This window comes from Desmodus rotundus, chromosome 5 (genome assembly GCF_022682495.2).
Source record: "Desmodus rotundus isolate HL8 chromosome 5, HLdesRot8A.1, whole genome shotgun sequence".
NCBI lineage: Eukaryota > Metazoa > Chordata > Mammalia > Chiroptera > Phyllostomidae > Desmodus > Desmodus rotundus.
The window spans coordinates 57,932,841-57,953,791 of NC_071391.1; the positions used below are offsets into that span (position 1 = coordinate 57,932,841).

The following is a 20,951-nucleotide window of genomic DNA, read 5'->3' on the forward strand; positions in this document are numbered from 1 at the left end:
CAAAAGGAATGTCTAATAGCAACCCACAGGGCAGCAGCCATTTCTGACTAGTTAGTGAGCTCCCCCAGCCAGTCAGTCCCCGAACCCATGTGAGCCTTGAAAGGTGTGTATTCCTCTGACAGAGATTCAACTCTCTGGTGGGTGGGCCACATTTTCTGGCCAGTGGCTGCCTTCACATTCCTCATTGACCAATGACTCCTACCTATCCTTCACTCTTGGGACTCAGTGCAAATACTACTCCCCCTAAAGCCTTTTCTTAATGTCCTCCTAGGAAGTACCCTCTCCCCTTTTTGAGTACCCTTGACCTTTATTTATACTTCTTTCATGGATTTACCGCTTTCTGCTTTGTGGCAAAATGAATTGTGTCCGTATATCATCACTTCCACTAGACCCTGAGCTCTGAAAGGCAGAGCGCTAGCCAGGAGTCTAAATTTCTTATGAGGGCTAGCCCATAGTGGCAGTTAATAGATGAGGAAATTCTTCAGAAGGAAGTCAGAGGAGGGTTACAGAAGTGAATGAGGGCGTTCAGGGACAAGGCTCTCATTCACAGTATGCCTGGGCATGTCCCCGCACACCAGGAAAGTTCAAAGGAAAAACACAGTGACAAGGATGGCCATTTTGGAATCCATTTATATTGTCAGTGTGACTTTACTCTGGGCTTCATCACACCAGCCTCTGGGACTGCATCAGACCGTCTGAACACTCATGGCTTCCTTGGGCCAAGTGTAGCTGTCCAGTGTAAAGGAGTCATAGTCTGGAGTGTAGACCAGGGATCTTACAAAAGCCTCCTTGTCCTTGGGCTCCGGGTAGTAGGAGGCCAGGTTGTTTTTGTACGCGAAGTCAAGAACCTAGGGAAAAACATGTTTGGCTGAGGAACTGGATCTAAGGAGAAACCTGCCTAAGGACCCTTGTTTGGGAGCCTATGGAAGGGAATATACCCTGAAGAACCAGCTGTGGCCCATCAAGGATGGATAGGAAGGATGTTGAGCTTTCTGCCCAGATAGGAGGCTGTGACATAGTGGCATAAACACTACCAGGGGCAAGAGGTCTCAGACTAAAGTCTGCCTCTGCTTGTAGCTGCCTGTGGGTCCTCAGTAGTGACATTATTCTTGTGGAGCCTCAGTTCCCTCATCTGTAAAGTGAGGGTAATGAGACCTTTCTCTAGAGTGGTGTGAAGATAAAGTTCGGTAACAGGCAAAAGTGTTCAGTGCTCTCCCCCCCAATACTCTCCCCTCCAAATGGGTTGAATGGAAGAACAGCCTGGACATTGTTCTCTGGGTATCAGGTTTGGTTTCAGAAGAGCATTGTTAATCCAAATATCCCCCTAAAGAAGGAACTGGACAAGGGGGAGCTGGGCTCTGAACTACAGTGTTGGTCCCGAAGGTTGATTCTGGATCCTTCATTGGACAGCTCGTGTGAAGTGAGTGTTATTGTGCAGTGCATTTTCTAAAATTATTTTAAAAACTAATTATAGAAAATGCAAAATATATATACTAAGAGGAGTAATAGTACAATAATCCTCATGTATTCATCATGTAGATTCAATAATTATCAACGTTGGGCCAGTCTTTATTGCACCGTGTTCTGATTCTTTGAAAACCTATCATCTCTGCATGATTTCTAGGGTGGGATTTTTCCTTGGAAAGTTCCACGAACCTGTTCAGCCCATCTCCCAGTCATTCTGAGAGAAAGCCGAGGAATGAGCATCCACTCTGGTCAGAAAGGCACGGAGTGTGGAGCTTTCTCACTGTTCTCTTTTAACCTTGTCCAGAACTCTGGGAGAGAGAAATTACTAGCCCCTTTGGGAAAGGAGGAATCAGACTCGGGGAAGTGAACTGATGGGCCCCAGGTGACTCAGCCACTGAGTGGCAGAGCTGGGAGCCCACAGCTTGAGTTCTTTCCACGATGCTATATAAGCTGACCTTTCTGTATAAATGGGCACTTATGATTCATTTCAGAAAAATTCCACCCACATTCTGGTCCACAAAACTGTGGACTTTGATGACCCTTGTGCCTGGTGTTTGAAGGGAAAGTCAGGATCATTCCCAGAACTGGCCTGAGTGGGTGTTGGGGGTAGGGCTTGAGCTGCTGGCAGGAGTTTGTCACTGAGCCTCTGGGTTGTATGCAGTACAGCCCAAGTTGCTCAGGATGTTGCCACAGCTGTCTCCCCCTTAGCCCTCCTAAAGTCACAGAGCACATGGATGGGCCTCACTACCCGTATTGCAGGGGGTAGGATTTTCCTTACTTCAATGGCGATTCTCAGAGACACATCTCGGATGGTGCTGAGTGGTGGGTACAGCCTCCCCTGGGACAGGTGCTGCTCAGAGACCTCCTGGGCAATTTTCTGGGGAGAGAGAACCGAGAGGAATAAGCTCAGTTTCTGCCTTTCCAGAACCAGCCCAACCCATTACTCTGAAGACTCCCCTCACCCCTTATAGGTGGCCAGTCCCTGTGTTGTCTCCCGCTGTTGTCCCTGCCACCACATGGCCCTGTAGGAGCTGAATGCTTGGCCTCGAGCAAGGCCACATCCTTTCTGTGCTGTGAGACTGGCTGAGGCTTAAAACAACCCAAGGTTCTCTGAATTCTAAAGGAAAATCACTAAGACCAAGATGAATAAACTCATGGCTTGCAAAGCAGACTCTGGGATCTCCCCTTGGCTGGTTGAGCCTGTTGCCTAGGGATCCCTGAGTCCCTCATTTCCTGAGTTCCAGCCTCTCCTACGTGCTTAGTAACATCCTGGTTGCCCATCTAGGCCATCTGGTCTCTCTGTATTCAGGGCTCCTTGAGCTCTCCTTTCCTGCCCTGGTCCCAGAATGGGGAAAGGCTTCCTCCCCAGTGAGTGACACCACTAATGGGCCTTATGCTTCATCTGAATAAATGCCCTAAACACATCATCCTAGAAACAGCACCCCCACAGCTTCCATCCTTAGTCTTTCATTCAGAGCTGTTCCTGAGGGCCAGCTCTCCCCTACAAGGCTCATCCTCCAGCCTGGGGCACTGGTGCTCAGCCAGCTTTGCCAGAGCCACTGTAATGTGGTAACTCCAATTCTACTCCCACAAGATCTTGTGTCACATTTAAACTTGGAAAAGCCATGGTGCCCTCTGAGAACTGCATGTCCCAGAATGGGCAAAGCAGAAGAGTTGGCCTCAGCTCAGAGTTTGGCAGACACTCCCTCATTCTCACATGTCTATCTCTCCTTTCCATTCAGTCAAAAGTTCACTGAGCTCTACGATGTGCCAGGCTCTGTGCTCAGGGCTGAGGCTCCATGGTTCAGAAGCCATAGAGTCTTTTCCCTACTGGAGACTGGCGTCGGTGGGCAATTAACAAAGTTATAACAGTTGTAATGAGGTGAAGGCAAGGAGAGGGACTTATACACCTAGAGGAGGCTGGGCCCAGTTTTCTGTGTGTCGGAGAGGCTTCCCAGAAGTAGTGACAGATGTTAAGACGAAGGACCAAATATGAATTATTTGAAAAGGGGAGAGGGACCAGCACATGCGAATTCTTGGAGGTGGGAGAGAAGAAGGAGCAAGAGCTAGCAAGAGTGTGAGGTAGGTAGATGGTACCTGGATAGGTAGATGGTAGGGCGAGGGTAAAAGTGAGGCTGAAAGGGAAAGGAAGGCCTGGTGATGAAGTGCCCGACAAGGCGCTGTGTGAAGGAATGTGGACTGTATCCTGTGAGCACCGAGGAGCCACACAAAGGTCTGAAGTGAGGACACAGACTCGGCCTGCTGCGGGTTTGGAAGGGTTCTCTTTGTGGAGGAACAGAAGATGGACTGATTAGAGAGCAGGGTCTCCGAGGCTAGATCTGCATCCAGGAAGGTTATACTGCAGAGTGAAGAGCTATGTCACGTATGTGTGGTCACTTCTGAGATGCTGGGCCCTGGGAATGCTCTGCTGCAGCTTGGAGTCTCACGTTGTCACTCACGTGCCCAGAGACCTCGGGCAAGTTACTTAAACTCTCTGTGCCTCACTTTCCTTGTCTTATAACAGAGGGATAATCACTGTACATATTTTACAGAGTTGTCAGGGTGAGATGTGTTAGTGCGTGGAAGTCTCCTAAGACATATTACTTTTTCATAAGAAAAAGAGATTCAACTTAAATTGTCTTAACTAAAAGCACCCTTTTCAGAAATGTAACTTGTCAGGCCTTAGAAGACCAGACTGTCAGCTCCGAGAGGGGAGGGGCCTTGTCCTGCTAACAGCAGGTGATTAATAAGTACATTGAGGAGACGTCCCTGTGTGACCGATGGGCACTGCTCAGGAAACTCTGGAGTTGCACTGTCCGAGAGCGTGGAGGTGGGCTGGGGCAAGAGGGTGCAGCTGTCTCTGGGGGTGACACAGAAAGGCTCTAGCAACCATGTTCCTGCCCAATGGGGGAATCTGCTTTCAGGTGACTTCAAGCAGGAAGTGACTCTTTCTAACCAAAGGGAGTTTCAAACAGCTCTGCCCCCTGCCACAGGACAGCTGTCACCACCACTGGCCACAGCAACGAGAACAAATACAAACACAGAATGCTTAGACAACAGGGACAGAGAACCGCAGTGCAAAGCCATAGCTCGTGTGCACAGTGTGGGGGAGGCTGGGAAACGTCTGGGAGACATGCATGGCCATGCAGAGCTGGCACCTAAAGACCAAGCTGTAGTAGGAAGGAGCCTGGTGGTCCCTCGTGGGGCTCGTCTAAGTGGGGCTGAACACGGCTGTGTGGAGGTTGTTCCTGTGTCTTGTTCGTTCTGTGCCACGGTGAGGGGGAAATGCAAATGGGTGTTGGAGATCACAGCAGAGCCTTTGGAACTCGTCGGGGATGAATATACTTAGTATTTGTACGTAGCTTTGATTAAAGCTCACTTAGTTTAAAGTGAGGTTGAATGTGACATGCCTGACATTTAGCAAGCACTTGATAAACATCAGCTGCAACTGTAATAATAACTGTAACTGTTATTATTAATAACCATTATTATGAACAGGGCTGTCATTCTTAATGATTCTTTCATTGTTTTCATTGTGTCTAATAAAGATCCCTTCTGGGAGCTTCTCTTGTGAGATGCCAGGAGCAGGGACACCCCACACCTCCACATCTGTGTTCAATATCCGGGTACTCAGAGCAGGCAAACCAGGCATGCAACCCATCCCCTTCCTTACAGAAAGCTGCGCTAGTGGGCTTACTCTGCCGGCAGTTACCCCAGTCACTTGGCCAAGACCCATGGCCTGAGGGATCCATGGCCTGTTGTGTTCACAGGCCCAGAGTTCCAGATGTCTCTGGTGGCTTCTCTTCTGTTCTAGGCACCTAGATGCACTGCTAGGAAGTGGGGAGCAGGGCAAGGGGTGTCTCCTCACCGCCAGTGCCCTGTGAACACCCCTCCCATTGAGTATGTCCTATGCACCCTTAGACACCTTATGTGTGTTTCGAGAGAAATCCAAGCCTCAAAGTGACTTTGAAAGAAGCTTGAAGTTCAAGAACTTTGGGGATCCATTGCCAGGGCTGGGGGCAAGTGGGTAGAAGAGACAAGAGAAGGGATCTTTGGGGGTCTGGTGTAGGACCTGAGGTGGATCACAGGCCCTGTTGGGGGGCTGTGAGGGAGCAGGGACAGTGATACCTCTGCTGTCAGGAGGAAGATCTCATCTGGGATGTGCCGGATCCCGCCGGCGATGACGCCCAGAGCCACTCCAGGGAACACGTAGGCATTGTTTCCCTGCCCTGGAATGAAGGTCCTGCCATCTTCCAGAGTCACGCTCTTAAAAGGACTTCCACTGGCGAAGATCCCTCGGCCCTGGAGGCAGGAAGGGAATCAGAGACGATGCTTGGAGATGGATTTTGGGCAGCAGTGGTGGCCTACTTTATGTCTCAAATGTTGGATCTTTCTTCACCCTCTCCCAAATATTCCGCTTTGTGCTGACCATACTGTACTTGTTCATTTGACCAGAAAGCTTAGCCTAGTGAGTCACTTGGTAGCCAAGAAACTGCTGAAAGGTGAAAGTATACCTTTTTACCTATTACCTCCTGGGAGGTCAATCCAGGGCATGACAGGTCTGTATGTGGCCTGGAATCTGCAAGGGCCTTGAGTTCTGGTCCAAGCTCTCCAAGCTCTGGGTTGTTAGAAGAACCTTGAGCAGTATGAGCAATGGTAAGAACTTGGGCTTTGGAGTCAGACCTGGGTTTGAGGGTCAGCTCCACTCCTTATTAGCTCTGTGTCCTTGGGCTAGTTACTTCACCTTTCTGAACCTCAGTTTGCTCACCAGCAAAGTGAGGATTTTTTTTCATAACTCTCATAGGGTTACTCATAGTCACTGTTACTATGTCCTCTCAGCCTGGGGAAGGAAGGACTCCTCGCTGACCTCGGTGACCCGGTAGCACTTCTCAGCCGTGCACTCGGCCTTGCTGGTGGGGTTGCTCAGGGCAAAGATGATAGGGCGCTCGTGGAAGGAGGCCATGTCCCTCAGAATCTGCTCCGTGAAGGCTCCTGCGATGGCAGCAACACCTACAGGGAAAAGGTGGGTAGTGGGGACGCCTACTCTTCATGAAGAACGCGTGCTTCTGGTGGTGGTGGCGGGGAACTCAGTGCAACATGAGTGACTCGGGGGTCTTGGGGATGGCACCTGCCACAGGGATGGAGGGAGCAGTAGAGAAAAGGGTCTTCCTGCGTGAGCTGGCAGACCTCCTGTTGATCCCTAAGGGACCACTGGTCCACTTCAAGTTCATGCCCAGTTAAGCTGCACATGTGAAGGCATTTCTGGTCATTGTCCTTCATTGTGGGCTACTCTCCCAGTACAGGGAGGGACACCAGAGTCCCTGCTTCAGGGGAGGAACACTCATTTCTTTCTGGTTAGAGAGACCAGTCCTGTGCTCTTCCAACTGCACTCTGTAACTCTGCATCATTAATCCCAACTTGGGACCTTAGTTCTATGGTTTTTACGTAGTAACACAATTAAAGTTTTGGCATTGAATTGGACATGGGATAGGGGAAAAAGCTGCTTCCATGGGCCACTTATGCCTCCTTGCTGAGTCTCAGTCTCCACCTGCAAGTCAAGAGGGTTAGCTGGGCCAGGCAGTGGGCTGCCTCCTGCCTCCTACCTATGATGGCCGTGGGCTTCACCAGCCTCACCACCTCCTCCAGGGAGTTCACTTCAGGATGGTCCTGCGCAAATATCTCCTTCTCATGGTTCAGGTTGCTTCTCCCCTGCAGCAAAAGGAAGAACACAGAGTAGCTGTAGTGGTGAGAACCATGAGGCAGGGGCCTGGGTGTATTTGAAGACTGAGAGCATTTCCTGCTGAACCCCGTGCTTTGGTCTGAGCTCTCAGAAGCCTTGGGGCTTGTCCTCTTGATCAGATTTCCTGGTAAAACCTAAGGATTTTTAGTGTGTGTGCATGTATGGTGTGTTTATTGAACCCACACCATATGTGGAGAATCTACAAAGCCTTTTGTAAGCTGTTGGGGTCATGATTCCTGGGCCAGAACAGAGAGGCCCTCAGGAAATGCCTGAGTCTGACCAAGACCCTTGGTCCCAAGGCATCCAGCACCCAGGTCCAGTTGAGGGATGGGGCCTGAGCCCCCTGGGGTCAGGGAGCTAATCTGAATGCATTTCATAAGAGCCATTAACCTCCCTGTGAGTGATACCAGGTTGAGCTCCAGAACAGCCTTACAGAGGCTGGCTGTGCTGTACCAGGTTCCTTCCATTGCATCAAGCAGGAGCTGGGAGATAATAAGCTGGTAAATGGGTACAAAGGTTCCTGATGACTCCTTTAGATGAGCTATCCTCGTGAGAACCAGAGTGAAGACATCAGCTCTGAGAGATCTTTTAGTGGGGGTGAGCTCAATGCGGTTAGCAGAACGGTATGGAAAGACGGGCAAGAGGGAAGGGCCGCAGCCTCTGCCTGTGTCTGGATTTTGCTCTGGAGTGACCTGGGGTGGGAGGAGGAGTCTTCAGGCCCCAGTTGCTGCCGGCAGAAATCTGGCTCTCAATGGAACAACAGGCAGGTCAGTTTATGCTGACGGGTCTCTGCTACCATGGTTGGTGGTCCCACATACCTCCCCTGTTCCTATCTCTTATGTATTTTCTTTTTTAAAATCTCCCCCTGATATTATATGTTAGTGAAATTCTGGGAATTAAAACCTGGAGCTCTGAGTGAAGTCCTAAGGGAGGAGGTCATCCAATTGTGCCCCTCACCACCTTGCAGTCAGAAGCTGGACTGTTTCACTCATTCATTCTTCCACTCAAACTTCAAACATTAGTTACGCACTTACCATATGACATCAAGACTACATGGCCTAGTGGGGATCTAGACTAGTAAAGGGGTAACTACCCTACAATGTAGTAAGTTCAATTTATGGGGCACAGGCTACCTGAGCATAGATGTAGTAAACTGAGACCTAGATGGCCACAGAAAGCTTCTTGGCGGAAGTAACATTTCAGCTGGATCAGAAGATTAAGGAGGAAATGGATGGGGCATGTGGGAGTGACCGTGGGTGTGAGAGAAAAGAGAGAAAGGCATTTCAGGCAGAGGAACGAAATGCGTAGTGATTCGTTAAGGCTGGAGGTTAGTACAAGGCAGGAAGTGCTGGAAGGTAAGGCTGGATGGGGTACACACGCCTGCATACACATTCAAAGCATTGGTCAAAAGAAATTAAGGCTACTCTGTGATGAATCTTTTGCTTTGGAGGTTAGGGCATTGCCTGCCTTTTGCCCTCTATTCTGCCTGAGCAGTTCACCCCATGGAGACCTCATCCTGTCCACTTCCAATAGCAGAAGGTGTCAGAAAACCTCCAGGTCTCCATACTGACAGTACCTTGACAATGAGTCCCTTGGAGTCCACCATCCAGATCTTCCTCGTGGCCTCTCCCTTGGGTACGCCTTCTTTCTCTAGGGCCATGACAAGGAGGTGGGCGATGCCCATGGCTGCCTGGGAGGTATCATATGGCGAATGTTCAGACACAGGGCAAACAGCTACTCAGCATTGATCAGATGCTTCACCAAGATTCTCTCTCCTTCCTCCCTACTTCCAGGGGACCCAGTTAAAAATCCTTGCCTTGAGTCACCCAAGTGTTGGGACCCAGGCTGCTGTGATTATCACAATGCACCCATGCTTCTTACTCTTCTCAGAACCCCAGAATACCTTCCCACCTTGACACCCCTCCACCCATTCTTATTCTCCTACTGGAACAACTGTAGAGAGCCCCTGATGGCACCTACCTCACCTGCACCTTGGAAAACAAACACATGATTGGAGAGCTTGTTCTTGGTGATTCTCAGAGCAGCCAGGATCCCTGCCACAGCAACAGAGGCTGTGCCTGCAACAGAGTGGACTGAGATCAGCCTCGGGCCACTGGGTCCCAACCCCCAAGAGAAGACCCTTGGCAGAGTTCCGCCTAGAACCTGTGGTGGGACAAGCCACTTTCCTCAGCCCTTGTGGAAGTCAAGCCTCAAGGCATGAAGGTCTTTAGAGCATATCCATGCCCTCTTTTGCAGATAACTGTTATTTTGAGAAACAGCTCCTGGATTATTACTTGACCCTGGGGGAGAGGATCAGAGAGTCAGGTGCTGCTACCACCATCATTTATAAATATAACAGAATCCAAAACAAAGTGTACCCCTCATAGAAATTCTTTGTTTAAGGGATAAGTGAATAAAAAACATATTAAAGTTGGGCCATAAACTAACCATGTGATCTGAGCTGTCTATCTTACCCACCACGCCATAAGGTTGGCTGCGCCCAGAAGCACACCATCATCGAGTGGCTGAGCAAGTCTGGGAGGTACAAGTTACATGAGCAGGTGGCTCAGGTTTGTTTGACACCTACTCCTGCTGCTTGACTTCCTCTCCCTCAATCCACACCTAAGGCCTCAATGGGAATTCCTCATGACCAGATGACCAAGGAGAAAATAACGTGGACTTGCTTTACAGATTTGTCTTCATGATATGCTGCCATCAACTAGAAGTGCATGTTTGTAGCTTCACAGCCCCAGTATAAAGGTAGCCCTAAGGATGGTGGTGAAGAAAATCTTTCCAATAGTCATGACTTCAAATTGCAAATTTGGTTGTCCACTTTGGCCCAAGAGATTGCTAGATCTTCATTGCTTCATGGGCAGTTGCTAAGGGCTTAGCTGGATTGTCAGGGACTTAAAAAAATTGTAAGATCAATGATGAGGAAGTCTGGGGAAGGGTGTGTGGATGGACCTCTTGGAACAGGTACAGAGTATGAAGATATTTGTGCCCCATACGAAAGTTCACCACCACAGGGCTTAATGAGAATAGGTTCTTAATAATCAGGTGGGCAGCGTGGCATGCCCCGTGTATGTCAGTCAGCATCTTTCCCCAGCCACTGAGAGTTTGTTCAATGAGTTTATGTATAAAGCAGCCATGGAGACAAGGATGGAGGCTATGCATGGACTTCTCTCACCAAGGCTACTACTGTTACCATCAAATGATTAGCCTGTCAATGGCAGAGAGCAGCACTGAGCTCCTGATACGGCACCATTCCCTGGGAGGACCATCCAGCTGGCAGCAGGGTGATTATGTTGGACCCTTCCCTTATGGACAGAAAAGAGATTTGTCCTCACTGGAACAAACCTATATTTGGGATATGGATTTTCCTTCCCTGGCTATAATGCTCTGTCAGTGCCATCATCTGGATGTTTGGGATGCCTATTCACCGTCCTGATATATTCCAGACAATAAGGCTTCCAATCAAGGAGTTCATTTCAAAGTAATAGAAGCTCAGCAATGGGCTCATGCCCACGGATTCAGTGGTTTTAACATATGCTCTACCTCCACGGAGCGGTAGAGCATTAGTAGAATGGGCTACTGAAGACTTAAGATTCTATGGAGATGGTGAGGTTCTCTGTTATAGAATGCAATATATGATTTGACTTAGCAAGCAATGCATTGTGCGTCTTGTCCCACAGCCAGAATGCTTGGTTCTGGAAATCAAGGGGTTGAAGTGGGAGTGGCTCCTCTCACCATTTCATGTAATAATTCATTTGCAGAATTATTGCTTCCTGTCTCTTCAGTTCTGTGCTCTCCAGATTGAAGGTCTTGGTTCCCAAGGTTCCCAAGAGACGGACGCTTCCATCAGAGTTCACAACATGGTTCTATTGAACTGGGAGTTGAGGTTCCACCTGGCCATTTGGTGCTATTTTTACCAGAAAACCAGTGGGCAAAGAAGAGGGTTACTTTGCTGCTGTGGTGATTCAGCCTGATAACCGAGGGCAGCTGGGGATGCGGAGGACTATATCTGAACCCAGGGGATTCTCTGGGGTGTTTCTTAGTGCTTCCATGCTCAATAGTAAATGTTAATAAATACTACAGCAACTGAAGAGGCAGGACCACCAGGACTGAGATCCTTCAGAAACGGAGGTTTGGGTCACCCTGCTAGGTAAAGAACCCTGGCAAGCTGAGGTCCTGTCTGAAGACAAGAAAACATGGAATGGGAACTTGAAGAAATTTATAAACATCAACTATGGCTTCATGACTGGCTGCAGAAATGAGGACTATAGCAGCCATGCATGTTTTTGCTTTATTGTTATGTGATTATACATAATGGTATATATTAGGTAATTTATTCCCCCTTCTCCTTGCTCTTATTTTTATGAGTTTTGTTGGTGGTTAATTCTGTAATTTAGTCTTTGTGTAACAGAACTTTCAAACGTGACTGTGCCTGAGTTGTAAGAGTAGTTAATCCTGCCCAGAGATGGGTAGTGTGACTATCTTCCAGAGATGACTAAAATGACTTTTGAGACTGCCTCTCCCCATTTCAGGGAGAAGGTGAGAATGTCTTTGTTTGTTGGAAGAATAGTTGCTTTCACTAAACATTTTGTGGGAGTTGTTTTGTTGTCTATAGAACAATGTGTATGGATGCTGAATAGCTGAAAGGGTGGAGTGTGCCAATTACTGAGAAATTGTTTCCCAGCTTCAAACCCACCCTTCCTTACTCTGCCTTGTCTACACACCACTCCAGGTTGGCCAACTCTATGCTTGAGCCTGCCAATAGGGGGCACCAGGGAGCGACTGAAAGGCTGGACTGGGGGAAGGAATATTTTTTTCCAGCATCATCCTTGTCTTGTAAGATTGCTGGTTAAAAGTATGACATTAAGTTAAATTTAAATTTTATATAAAGAACAAAAAATTTTTTAGTGTATATCCCATATGATGGAACAAATATTCTAAAAAATGATTCATTATTTATCTGAAATTCAAATTAAACTGGGCATCTGCAATGTTGTTTTTGCTAAATCTGGCAACCCCCAGCGTTGGTGTTTCCCCTGTACGGCAGCAGTTTGTTCCAGAAGCAGCAGCTGAATCTAGTGTGCCGTTTGGCCATCGCTCACAGAACTAGCCTCACAGGTGCCCCTCAGAGGGATGAACACTAGTCAGCAGCCTCCTCGTCTTCCCTTTGTCCCCCTAGCCTCAGCGTGGTAGCAGATCCTTGTGGTTTCTTTTTGGCTTTTCAATTCTTTGATATGTAATTCACAATTCTTTATACTAAATTTTCTCTGTCGAAGCAACTGATGTAGACCTTGCCCGATAGGGTTCACAGTAAAGTAACTGAAACTGGCAGTGATAGTCCTCTATGATGGCCCAAGAAAAGGGAATTAACGTGAGACTATATGTGGCTCATTAACATTGCGTAAATCAGAGAAATTGTGTTCTCTAAGGCTAGTGAAGAAGCAGAGAAGAGTAAAATGTTCCAGGATACATTGCATTTCAAAGAGCTACAACCCTTTTTAGAAAACTATTTCTTCCTAATAGAGACCAAAGGCATAACATGTTTCTGCCCTTTGACCTCATGCTTCTACTGCTGGGAATCTATGTATGGAAAAATCCAAAATGTATGTCTCGGGATATTTATAACAGTGTTATTTATAATACAGAATGACTGGAAACAAACATGTAACAAAGGAGTCACGGTTAAGTAAACTAGCTAGAGTAGACACTTAGAGGACCATACTGCAGCCATTTAAAATGATCATCAAAAGACGGTGCAGCTACTTAGAAAATGCTTTGAAGTTAGTATATTGTTGTAAGTGTTTTATGTCTTTTTAATTTCTTCACATTTTTATTATATATGCTATCTTTAGGGAAAATGAAGACCTTGGGAGGAACTCAAATTAGATATAAATCATGTTTAGTTGAGCAGGTTACAAGTCACGTTCCACATGAGAACAATTAAGCTGAAGTTTTCTTTTCCTTGTGTTAATAGGCTGCCATCATTTTCTTGATTTCGGCAATAGCTTTCCCTGGATTGAGCCCCTGGGTCAGGCCCTTGTGCAGTTCATGATGGTGTGGCAGCGATACAGAGAGCGGGGGGGGGTCTTGCGGCTCGGCCAGGTGCTGCTCCGGGAAGTCGGCTCTGGAGTCAATCATCCAGTGACAGGCCACATAAGTACCCCAGGCCCCAAATATTTGCCTTCATTCCACCAGTAGCTAGGGCCGCTGGTGCTGCCGCGGGCACAGGGAATGCGCTCGGACAGCCCTTCCAGTTTCTCCCGATCTTCTATGGACTGCAGATACTGCTGTTTGCCTCCCTGGCGTTCATCTTCTTCAAATGAAGCTTAATGGATTTGTACTGAGCATAGAAGTTGCGTAAATCAGGAACAAGATCCTCTATCGCATGCCTATGTGGAGGAGGGTAAATTTTGAGACTTTGTTGAAGTCGGTGTCTGTCCTTCCAAGCAAGCCAGAGTGTTGCCTCCAGTGATGTCATTGCTCAGGAGCCACAGATCCCTTCTCCGCGTGGTCTTTGGAAGGTCAAGGAAGAATCAATTTCATTCTTACTCTTGATGAAAGCATCTGACACCATAGGGCCATTTTAATTCAAATCAATTTCGTAAGTTTGCACATGAAGTTTATCCCCAGTCTTGTCTGGGTCCCAAAGGTAGATGGCAAATTTCTTGATTCAGAGAGCTGTGGCTGCAGCTGTCGGGGCCCCTGGGTGGGAGCCACCAAGGCTGTGGCTGGGAGTGGGCGCCTTAGGGATACTCTGGCCACCTCTGTCATCTTGGCTCCTGACCGGGAGCCCCCTTTATATGTCTTAATGTAAAGACATTTAGCTAATCCTATCATTGTCCCCTTTGACAGATTGGAAAAATGAGGTACAGAGCAGTTTGCTGAATTGTCCAGGATCACATACAGAATGAGGCTTTGAACCTAGGGCAGCAGGGGTGTCAAACTTATTTTCACTGGGGGCCACATCAGCCTTGCGGTTGCCTTCAAGGGGCCGAATGTAATTTTAGGACTGTATAAATGTAACTACTCCTTAACAGTTAAGCGAGAGCTCTGCGCTGCCACTGGGTAGAAACAGGGTGCCAGGCCGGATAAAACAAGGTGGAGGGCTGGATTTGGCCCTCTGGCCATGTTTGCCACCTGTGCTTTAGGGCTTGTGCTCTTAATCCCTGAACTATGCTTCCCTGGGTTAATAGGAAGGAGGAGAACCTTAAATAGACTACATATCATGACTCTAATTGTAAAAAAGATACACACAGAAAAACTGGAAGGAACTACAAAATACTAAGGGTTGCAGGGTGGGAATATGAGTGAATTTTCTGTTTTCTGTTTTCCAGGAGGGCTGTTTTTTGGTAGCTCTGGGGTGAGACCTTCCCCCAGAACATGGGTTGGATTTATGCCTGGCTTAGAGGCCGTGTGGGGGGCTAAGATAGGGGGCACAGCAAACAGTTAGAGCCTAATAAATACACCTTCATCCTGTGGCCATCAGAAGGCAGGAACATACTCCCCAAAAGATGAGGTATAGGCTCTCCAGCCTTTACTCAGCTGTGTCCTGGAGGGACTGCTGAAATGTCAGCAGGGTCTCAGGCCCGGGGCTGAGGACCACCGGGGCTTCCTAGCATTGCCTGAGGGTCCCTAAGGGACCCAGCGTGCACTCACTGAGGGCCTCCAGGTAAAAGCGCCGTGCTGGGCACTGCAGAGGACAGAGGTGAATCAAAAACGGTCCCTGCACTCGGAGAACTCCAGTTTACCAAGGCCGGGGCACAAATAACTATGACATAATCGGTAGCTAGAGGTCATTTTTTCAAGACCATTGCATCATTCATTTATTTACTTAGGATCAGTTATGCACCAGCTTCTGGGGTACTGAGGATATCATTGGTAACAAAATAGGTTCATTCCTGCTTCAGAAAGAAAGAAGCTATCAAATGATTTCAAGTGTGATGACTGTCATAAAGAAGTTGTTCACGATGCTCTTTTTGTTAGTTTACATGTAGAAAAGTTTACTATCAGTATCAACTTGCTTTTGCAGCTTCATTACTCTGCGTGTACTCCGTGTATCAGTCGTCAGCATTCCCTAGGAGGCCGCTTCTATCTTTTCCACATCTGTATTTTGCCCCTGCTGTTCCCACCATCTATAGGACCCTTCTACAGCCCACTATTTACTGCTTATGATTCAGCCCAAATGATCTCCTCTGCCATGCATTCTCTACTTTCCCCAGGCACCGTTATCACCCCCTTTCCCCCTGATATCTACTTTTTATCTAACCTGAATAAAGCTGGGCTACGTCATGGCCAGGCTCATCTCTGTACAGCATTTAAAAGGAACACCAACCAGCCCTGGCTGGTTGGCTTAACTGGTTGTAGCATCGTCCAGTGCACCAAAAGTTTGTAGGTTCAATTCCCGGTCAGGGCAGGTATGGAAGGCAACCGATCAATGCTTCCCTCTCCCATCGGTGTTTTCCTCTATCTTTCTCTCTCCCTTCCTCTCTCCCTTCCTCTCTCTTTAAAATCAAAAAACATATCCTCAGGTGAGGATTCAAAAAAAAAAGGAACACCAACCTGACAACCAAGAAAGAATCAAAAAGCGATTTAAATAGTTACTTAAATCATTTACAGAGGTGGTGAGATTTGTATGGTGTGGCCCTCCTCCCAACCCCCCAAATGCCCTTTGTCCATCATTTTCTCAAAGTCCACTTATTGTGGTGGCTATTCCCCATTTTTCCACCTCCCCCAAAACAACCTCATCCACCTTTTTGCGTCTAAAAATCCTTTCATGTGCTCTACCAAGTCAGAGTATGCAATCCAAAAGATCTCCAGATGATTTACATGCCCGCTTAAGTTTGAGACCCACTGAAGGAGATGGCTTCTCTAGGTGAAGTAATCAGATTCCTTCCACTGGACAAGAGAGGGAGTTTTCTGCTCGTTGGATTCTATTTTAGGATCGCTTTCTGCTTCCTGAGAGGAGGAGCTGTACAAAGCATCTGCCACCGGATGGCGCCAAAGATATTTCATTAGCAAAGCTACTAAAGATGCTGTACTCTTGATGTTTCTTTTCCTACTTGGGTGTGAAATATCTTTTGTGGTTACAACCTGCAGGTTGAATAATGGCTTACCTGTGAAATACAGAAGTGGCCTATTAAGGGAAGGTTAATAATTCGGTGCTGAAATTCAGTGCTGGATAGGGATTGGAGAGCATGACATCCAGCGATTGTACAGCAAAGGAAACTGAGGTCAGGGAGAGCAGTGGCTTGTCCCTGTCCGTCATCCAGTTGGAAGCAAAGCAGGGAACCCCAGGTGCTGCTTCTAGCCCCCCACCACCTACGCAGCTCAGACAGCCTTCCCGACTCTAAAGGTGAAGGTGGCAGGAGCGGCATTTATGGGATTTCCCTGGGGGAGAACGGAGGGGCAGGTGGTGGTGGAGGCAGAGGGAAGTGAATTTAGGCAGTGGATGTACATTTTCAGTTGTGACTCTGGAAGAGGCGGGGAACACAAACCGATGGGAACTCTGATAGAAAAGACTTGAAAATTCCAATAAGGATACAGGGCAACCGCCATTCAACGGTCATTCTCACCGTGCCCGAGGTTCTGGGCTGTGTGTGCTCACCTGCGTGTGTTCACTGAACCTGCATAGTAACTGTGAAGTAGGTGCGTCGTCTCCCTGTGTTCCCCTCTTTGAAGTGGAAAGTGAGGTTCAAAGAAGAAAGAAATGACCAGGAGAGCCCTTGTGAGACCTCTCACCACTGAGTCTATACGCCCTCTGCCCTGAGTCCATGCCCCCACCCTTGCCTTTCGTCATCTCACGGCTGGTGAACTGTCCCTGCACCTGGCTAAGCTGCCCCCAGGCATGCACGGGCTGGGCTATGCCATTTTTGCCCGCTCAAGGGACTTGTCTTGCCCTTCTCTCCTCTTTTTTCTGCATCCTCAACTCCTCCCTCTCTACTGGATCCCTGCCATCAGTGTAGAAAAGTGTCCCAAAGCTCCTATCCTAAAAAAGCCTTCTCCTGACGCTGTGTAGTTCCCACCCTACTTCTCATTTCCTTTTAGAGCCAAACTCTCCTAAAGAGCTGAATCTACTCATTGCCTCTGTTTCCTTTCTTCTTGGGCTCCCTGAAGCCCAATCTGATCAAGTGACTGTCCCCACCTCTTGTCAAGTCACTGGCACCTCCACCTTGCCAAATTTAGTGGTCAGGCCTCAGCCTTCCTGTCCTTGATCTCTCAGCGGCATTTGACACTGTTGCTCACTTTTCATTTGGGGAACTCTCGGCATTTGACTTCTGAAACCCCACACTCACTGGCTACTTCTTCATAATCACCTTTCTGGGTCTTCCTCTGAAGTCAGGTGGTTCTAATACAGACCAGAACTCAAGGGGATAAACTGCAGTTCTTCAAACCTGTACCATGAAGTATGGCCAATAAAGTTATCTTCGTCACCAACTCTCATTTGGGGCGACTCTTGGGTAACATGTTAGGAATTTAAAAATGGAGAGGAAGGAAGCTGCTTAGTTTTCTAGAGGAATCCATCCCCCACCCCCACCGCCCCCCGGAATAGCCCAGGGGTCCAAGGATGTTAGAATGTGGCTGTGCCCATAAAGTCTACAGGCAGCAGACAGCGTGACTGGTTCCTACTCATTCACAATGAAATAAAAACAAATTTTCCCTTTCAGAGGGAGCTTTCCATAATTACATTTCCTGTGGAGGATGTAGGCTTGGGAACTGCACAAAAGGACAAGCTGAAAATGTGGTTTCTCTCCTGCTTTTAGTAGTCACATCTGACAAAGTTAAAGGAGTTTCCATGCTAAACAACAGATTATTGGAGAAAAAGGAAAGAAGGAGCCGTTTACCAGGTGAGGCTAGGCTGTGAGTAGGAAGGGAGTTAGGCTCCATGGGGGTCTGGCTGAGGTGGCTTTGGAGGCCTGGGCCCATGGGGCGCTGGGCATCCTCTCCCTCAAGGCCCGGCGTGCTTCCACAAGCCATAGAATTAGCATCACTCGTTCCTCCGTTCCTTTGTTAGCAACTGGGTGCCGGTTCTGGGGCCTCGCAGGGCTAGGCCTGGGTACTTAAAGATGAATGAATCTGTTTTGTCCACAGGGAGTTCACAGAATAAACGTTCAGAAAATTCAAGTTCTCCTGATTGGTTATGAAGCAAAGGCCTTCTCTGACTGCTTCAATCATATTTCTGTGTCTTGAGGGGAATTTTCTAGAGCCCTTGGACCCTCTAGAAGGCATTTCTGGCCATGACAAAGTGGGGATAGGCCTATTCTGCCACAGTTTGGAAGGAAACGGAATAATCACCACCTTCTTGGCTTTGGGGATTAATTGAATCAGCAGGCTGCGTGGGTGAAGGGGTTTTTGTCTCAGAGGAGCCAGGATCAGATGCACGAGCCCAGCAGACCCTGGGGGCTGGGGCAGCCTCAGAAAATAGGACTTGGGGAAAAGGAGAATTTTGGGGAATGGAGAGAGATCAGGTTGAAGAGACCACAGGTAGTTTCACTGTGGCGGAGAGAAAATGGGAAGGCCAGGAACTGCTGCTCAGCTTGTGTGGTGGGGGTGGGGGAGGGGACAGCCAGAAATAACCCCACCTCTCACAAACAGGACAAACCGGTGAACAAAGTCTTCAGATCTGGGCCATTCTCCCCTTCTGCCCCCTTCCTACTGGCGCATCTGAGCCCTGTGGTGCTTCGAAGCATTCTGCAAAGTGGGTGACCATGGCCCAGTGTCACTTCCTTTGGGGCCCTGGGGAAAGGTAGGGACAGGCTTGGCCCAGGATGCAGAACCTAGGGGGAGGTGAAGCTTGAGTCTTTAAGGACAAAGAGAAATTAGCAAGAGCAGAAAAGAGTTCTAGGCAGAGGGACAAGCACATCCAAAATCACAGAGTTGGCCGAGAATTCACAGAAATGTGAGGAATTCCCTGGGCTGCAAGGGTGTATGTGGGAATTGGAGAGAGTTGAGGTAGAGCCCAGCCTCCCTCCTCCTCAGGCTCCCCCTGTCCTGTGCTCACACGGGTCCTCCTCCAAGCCTCCCCCAAAGCCTCTCTGTCTTAGCTCTCCTCCCTTCCTCCTTCCCATGCCTATTGTTAGGAGTCTACTGTGCATGAGAGGTCTTAGTGTTAGGTACCAGCACTGAGTCCCATTCCATGCCTGTCCCTGCCTATATGTCACTACAGTCCTTACAACAACGTGGTGCCATAAACAGGGGCAGTGATACAACAGAAATCCTTAACCATGAAGTGGTGTAGGCCACAGCGACCAGCACAGAGGATGGCTTCATAAAAGCGTCCTGGTCATTTCGGCAGTACCGGCTGATGAGCAGCTGGAGCTGTCATTCCCATGTCCACTTTACAGATAAAGGGAGGAAGGCTGTGAGGATTTAAGCCATTTGGCCAAAGCCACAAGCAGAAAAGTGGGAATTCAGACCTAGCCTTGTCTCAATCCAATGTCTGGCTGTTAAGCTCTGTGACTCACAAAGGAAAACTTGAAAACTTAAAAGTGTGAGGGCGTGACGATGGCCTGACATACCGCACAGGCACTGTAGCTTGAGGGGCCATCTGCCCCTAGAGACATGGTAGGACTCCCGGCAATGCAGGTCCGGGGAAGGCTGGTGGGGTAGGAGGATGCTCTGGAGCGGACAAGCCAGCTGGTCTTCCTGTCCCCAGCCACACCCTGTGGGCAGCTATGAGGGGAGGCCAGGGACCCACGGTTAGTAGGCCAGTAGTGTCCTGGACCTGCTCCTCTGGAAGGACATGGCAGACCCAGCCTCCAGCAGGCCATTGCTGTTGCTCTTCCCCCTCCAGCTCTCTCCCCTCCCCTAAGAGCAGGGAGGCTTCTGCGGTCCCAGCTGAAACAACAATGTCACCTGAGCCTCTGCCTTTTCCAAAATTCCTGCAGAGGCTGCCAGCGATGAGTCAGTGCAGCCCACCAGCTAGCTGAGACCCAGCCGGGGGTGCAGAGGCTGTCCATGAGTCTGAGCTGGCAGGGGCAGGGGACTGTGGGCAGCCTTGGGGGGCACGTCATCACCCTTCAGGCTGGGGTTCCAGAGGCCCCACCCGTGACTGGCCCTGTGGGATCGGTGATCCCCAGGGGGGCTGGCTGAGGGACACTTCAAATCATGTGCCCGAGCTCCCATTCAGCACCAGGCATGGCCTTGCTCTCGTGGGGTTCAGTCTGGTGGGGTCCTGAGGCCTTTAGTCGTGTCTTTCCTTGTTCGACCGAGGACACGAGGCGGGGCTGATGTTTGGGGCAGACAGTATGGCCCAGTCCCATTTTCAGTTAGGCAGCCTGATTACAGCACCCCACCTTTGTGGGGTTCCAGTGGATTCTGACCACTGGTCCTGCTGGGGTGTCCCCAGCTGCCACATGTGGCATGGTTTTGGTTTCTGCTCACCACTGTGAATGCTCTCTCCCTTTCTCCCAACCTCCAGTGCTGTGCACACAGGCCTGCCTTTTCCATTTCTGAGCAAGGCTACGTAGTCTTACATTTCATTTCTGTGTACTTTGTATTTGGAGGGAATTCTAGCATAAGCTTGATCTCCCATGTTGCCGCTTAGCCTTGGAACTCCTCGCCAGTCATCTAATCGCCCACTTAGCGATGAGAACGCGCATCGCCGGCTTCTGGTCCTGCAGCCATCGCTAACCAGCTGGCCACGTGGGCGAGACTCTTCCCATCCCAGGCTTCATCTTTGGGTCTGTGAACTCTGGGAGTTAGAGAAGGCAGTGAGAAAGGTAGGGAGCAGCAG

General features: G+C 48.9%; 1 protein-coding gene and 1 pseudogene across 3 annotated transcripts in view; both read right to left on the reverse strand.

Moving 5' to 3' along the window:
• Positions 1-611: 611 nt before the first annotated feature.
• The window catches only part of ME3 (malic enzyme 3), a 184,724-nt gene continuing 164,384 nt past the window's right edge, over positions 612-20,951 (reverse strand). For all 3 annotated transcript variants that reach the window (XM_053924614.1, XM_053924613.1, XM_053924612.2), the window contains exons 9-15: positions 9,188-9,285; positions 8,784-8,897; positions 7,071-7,176; positions 6,335-6,477; positions 5,596-5,769; positions 2,246-2,344; positions 612-848 (exon numbers count right to left, since the gene is read on the reverse strand). In XM_053924614.1, coding sequence (XP_053780589.1) covers positions 687-848; positions 2,246-2,344; positions 5,596-5,769; positions 6,335-6,477; positions 7,071-7,176; positions 8,784-8,897; positions 9,188-9,285 — 896 coding nt within the window. In that variant the 3' untranslated portion in view covers positions 612-686. The remainder of the gene's footprint in view (positions 849-2,245; positions 2,345-5,595; positions 5,770-6,334; positions 6,478-7,070; positions 7,177-8,783; positions 8,898-9,187; positions 9,286-20,951) is intronic.
• On the reverse strand, positions 13,160-13,990 carry LOC112316074 (succinate dehydrogenase [ubiquinone] iron-sulfur subunit, mitochondrial pseudogene; annotated as a pseudogene).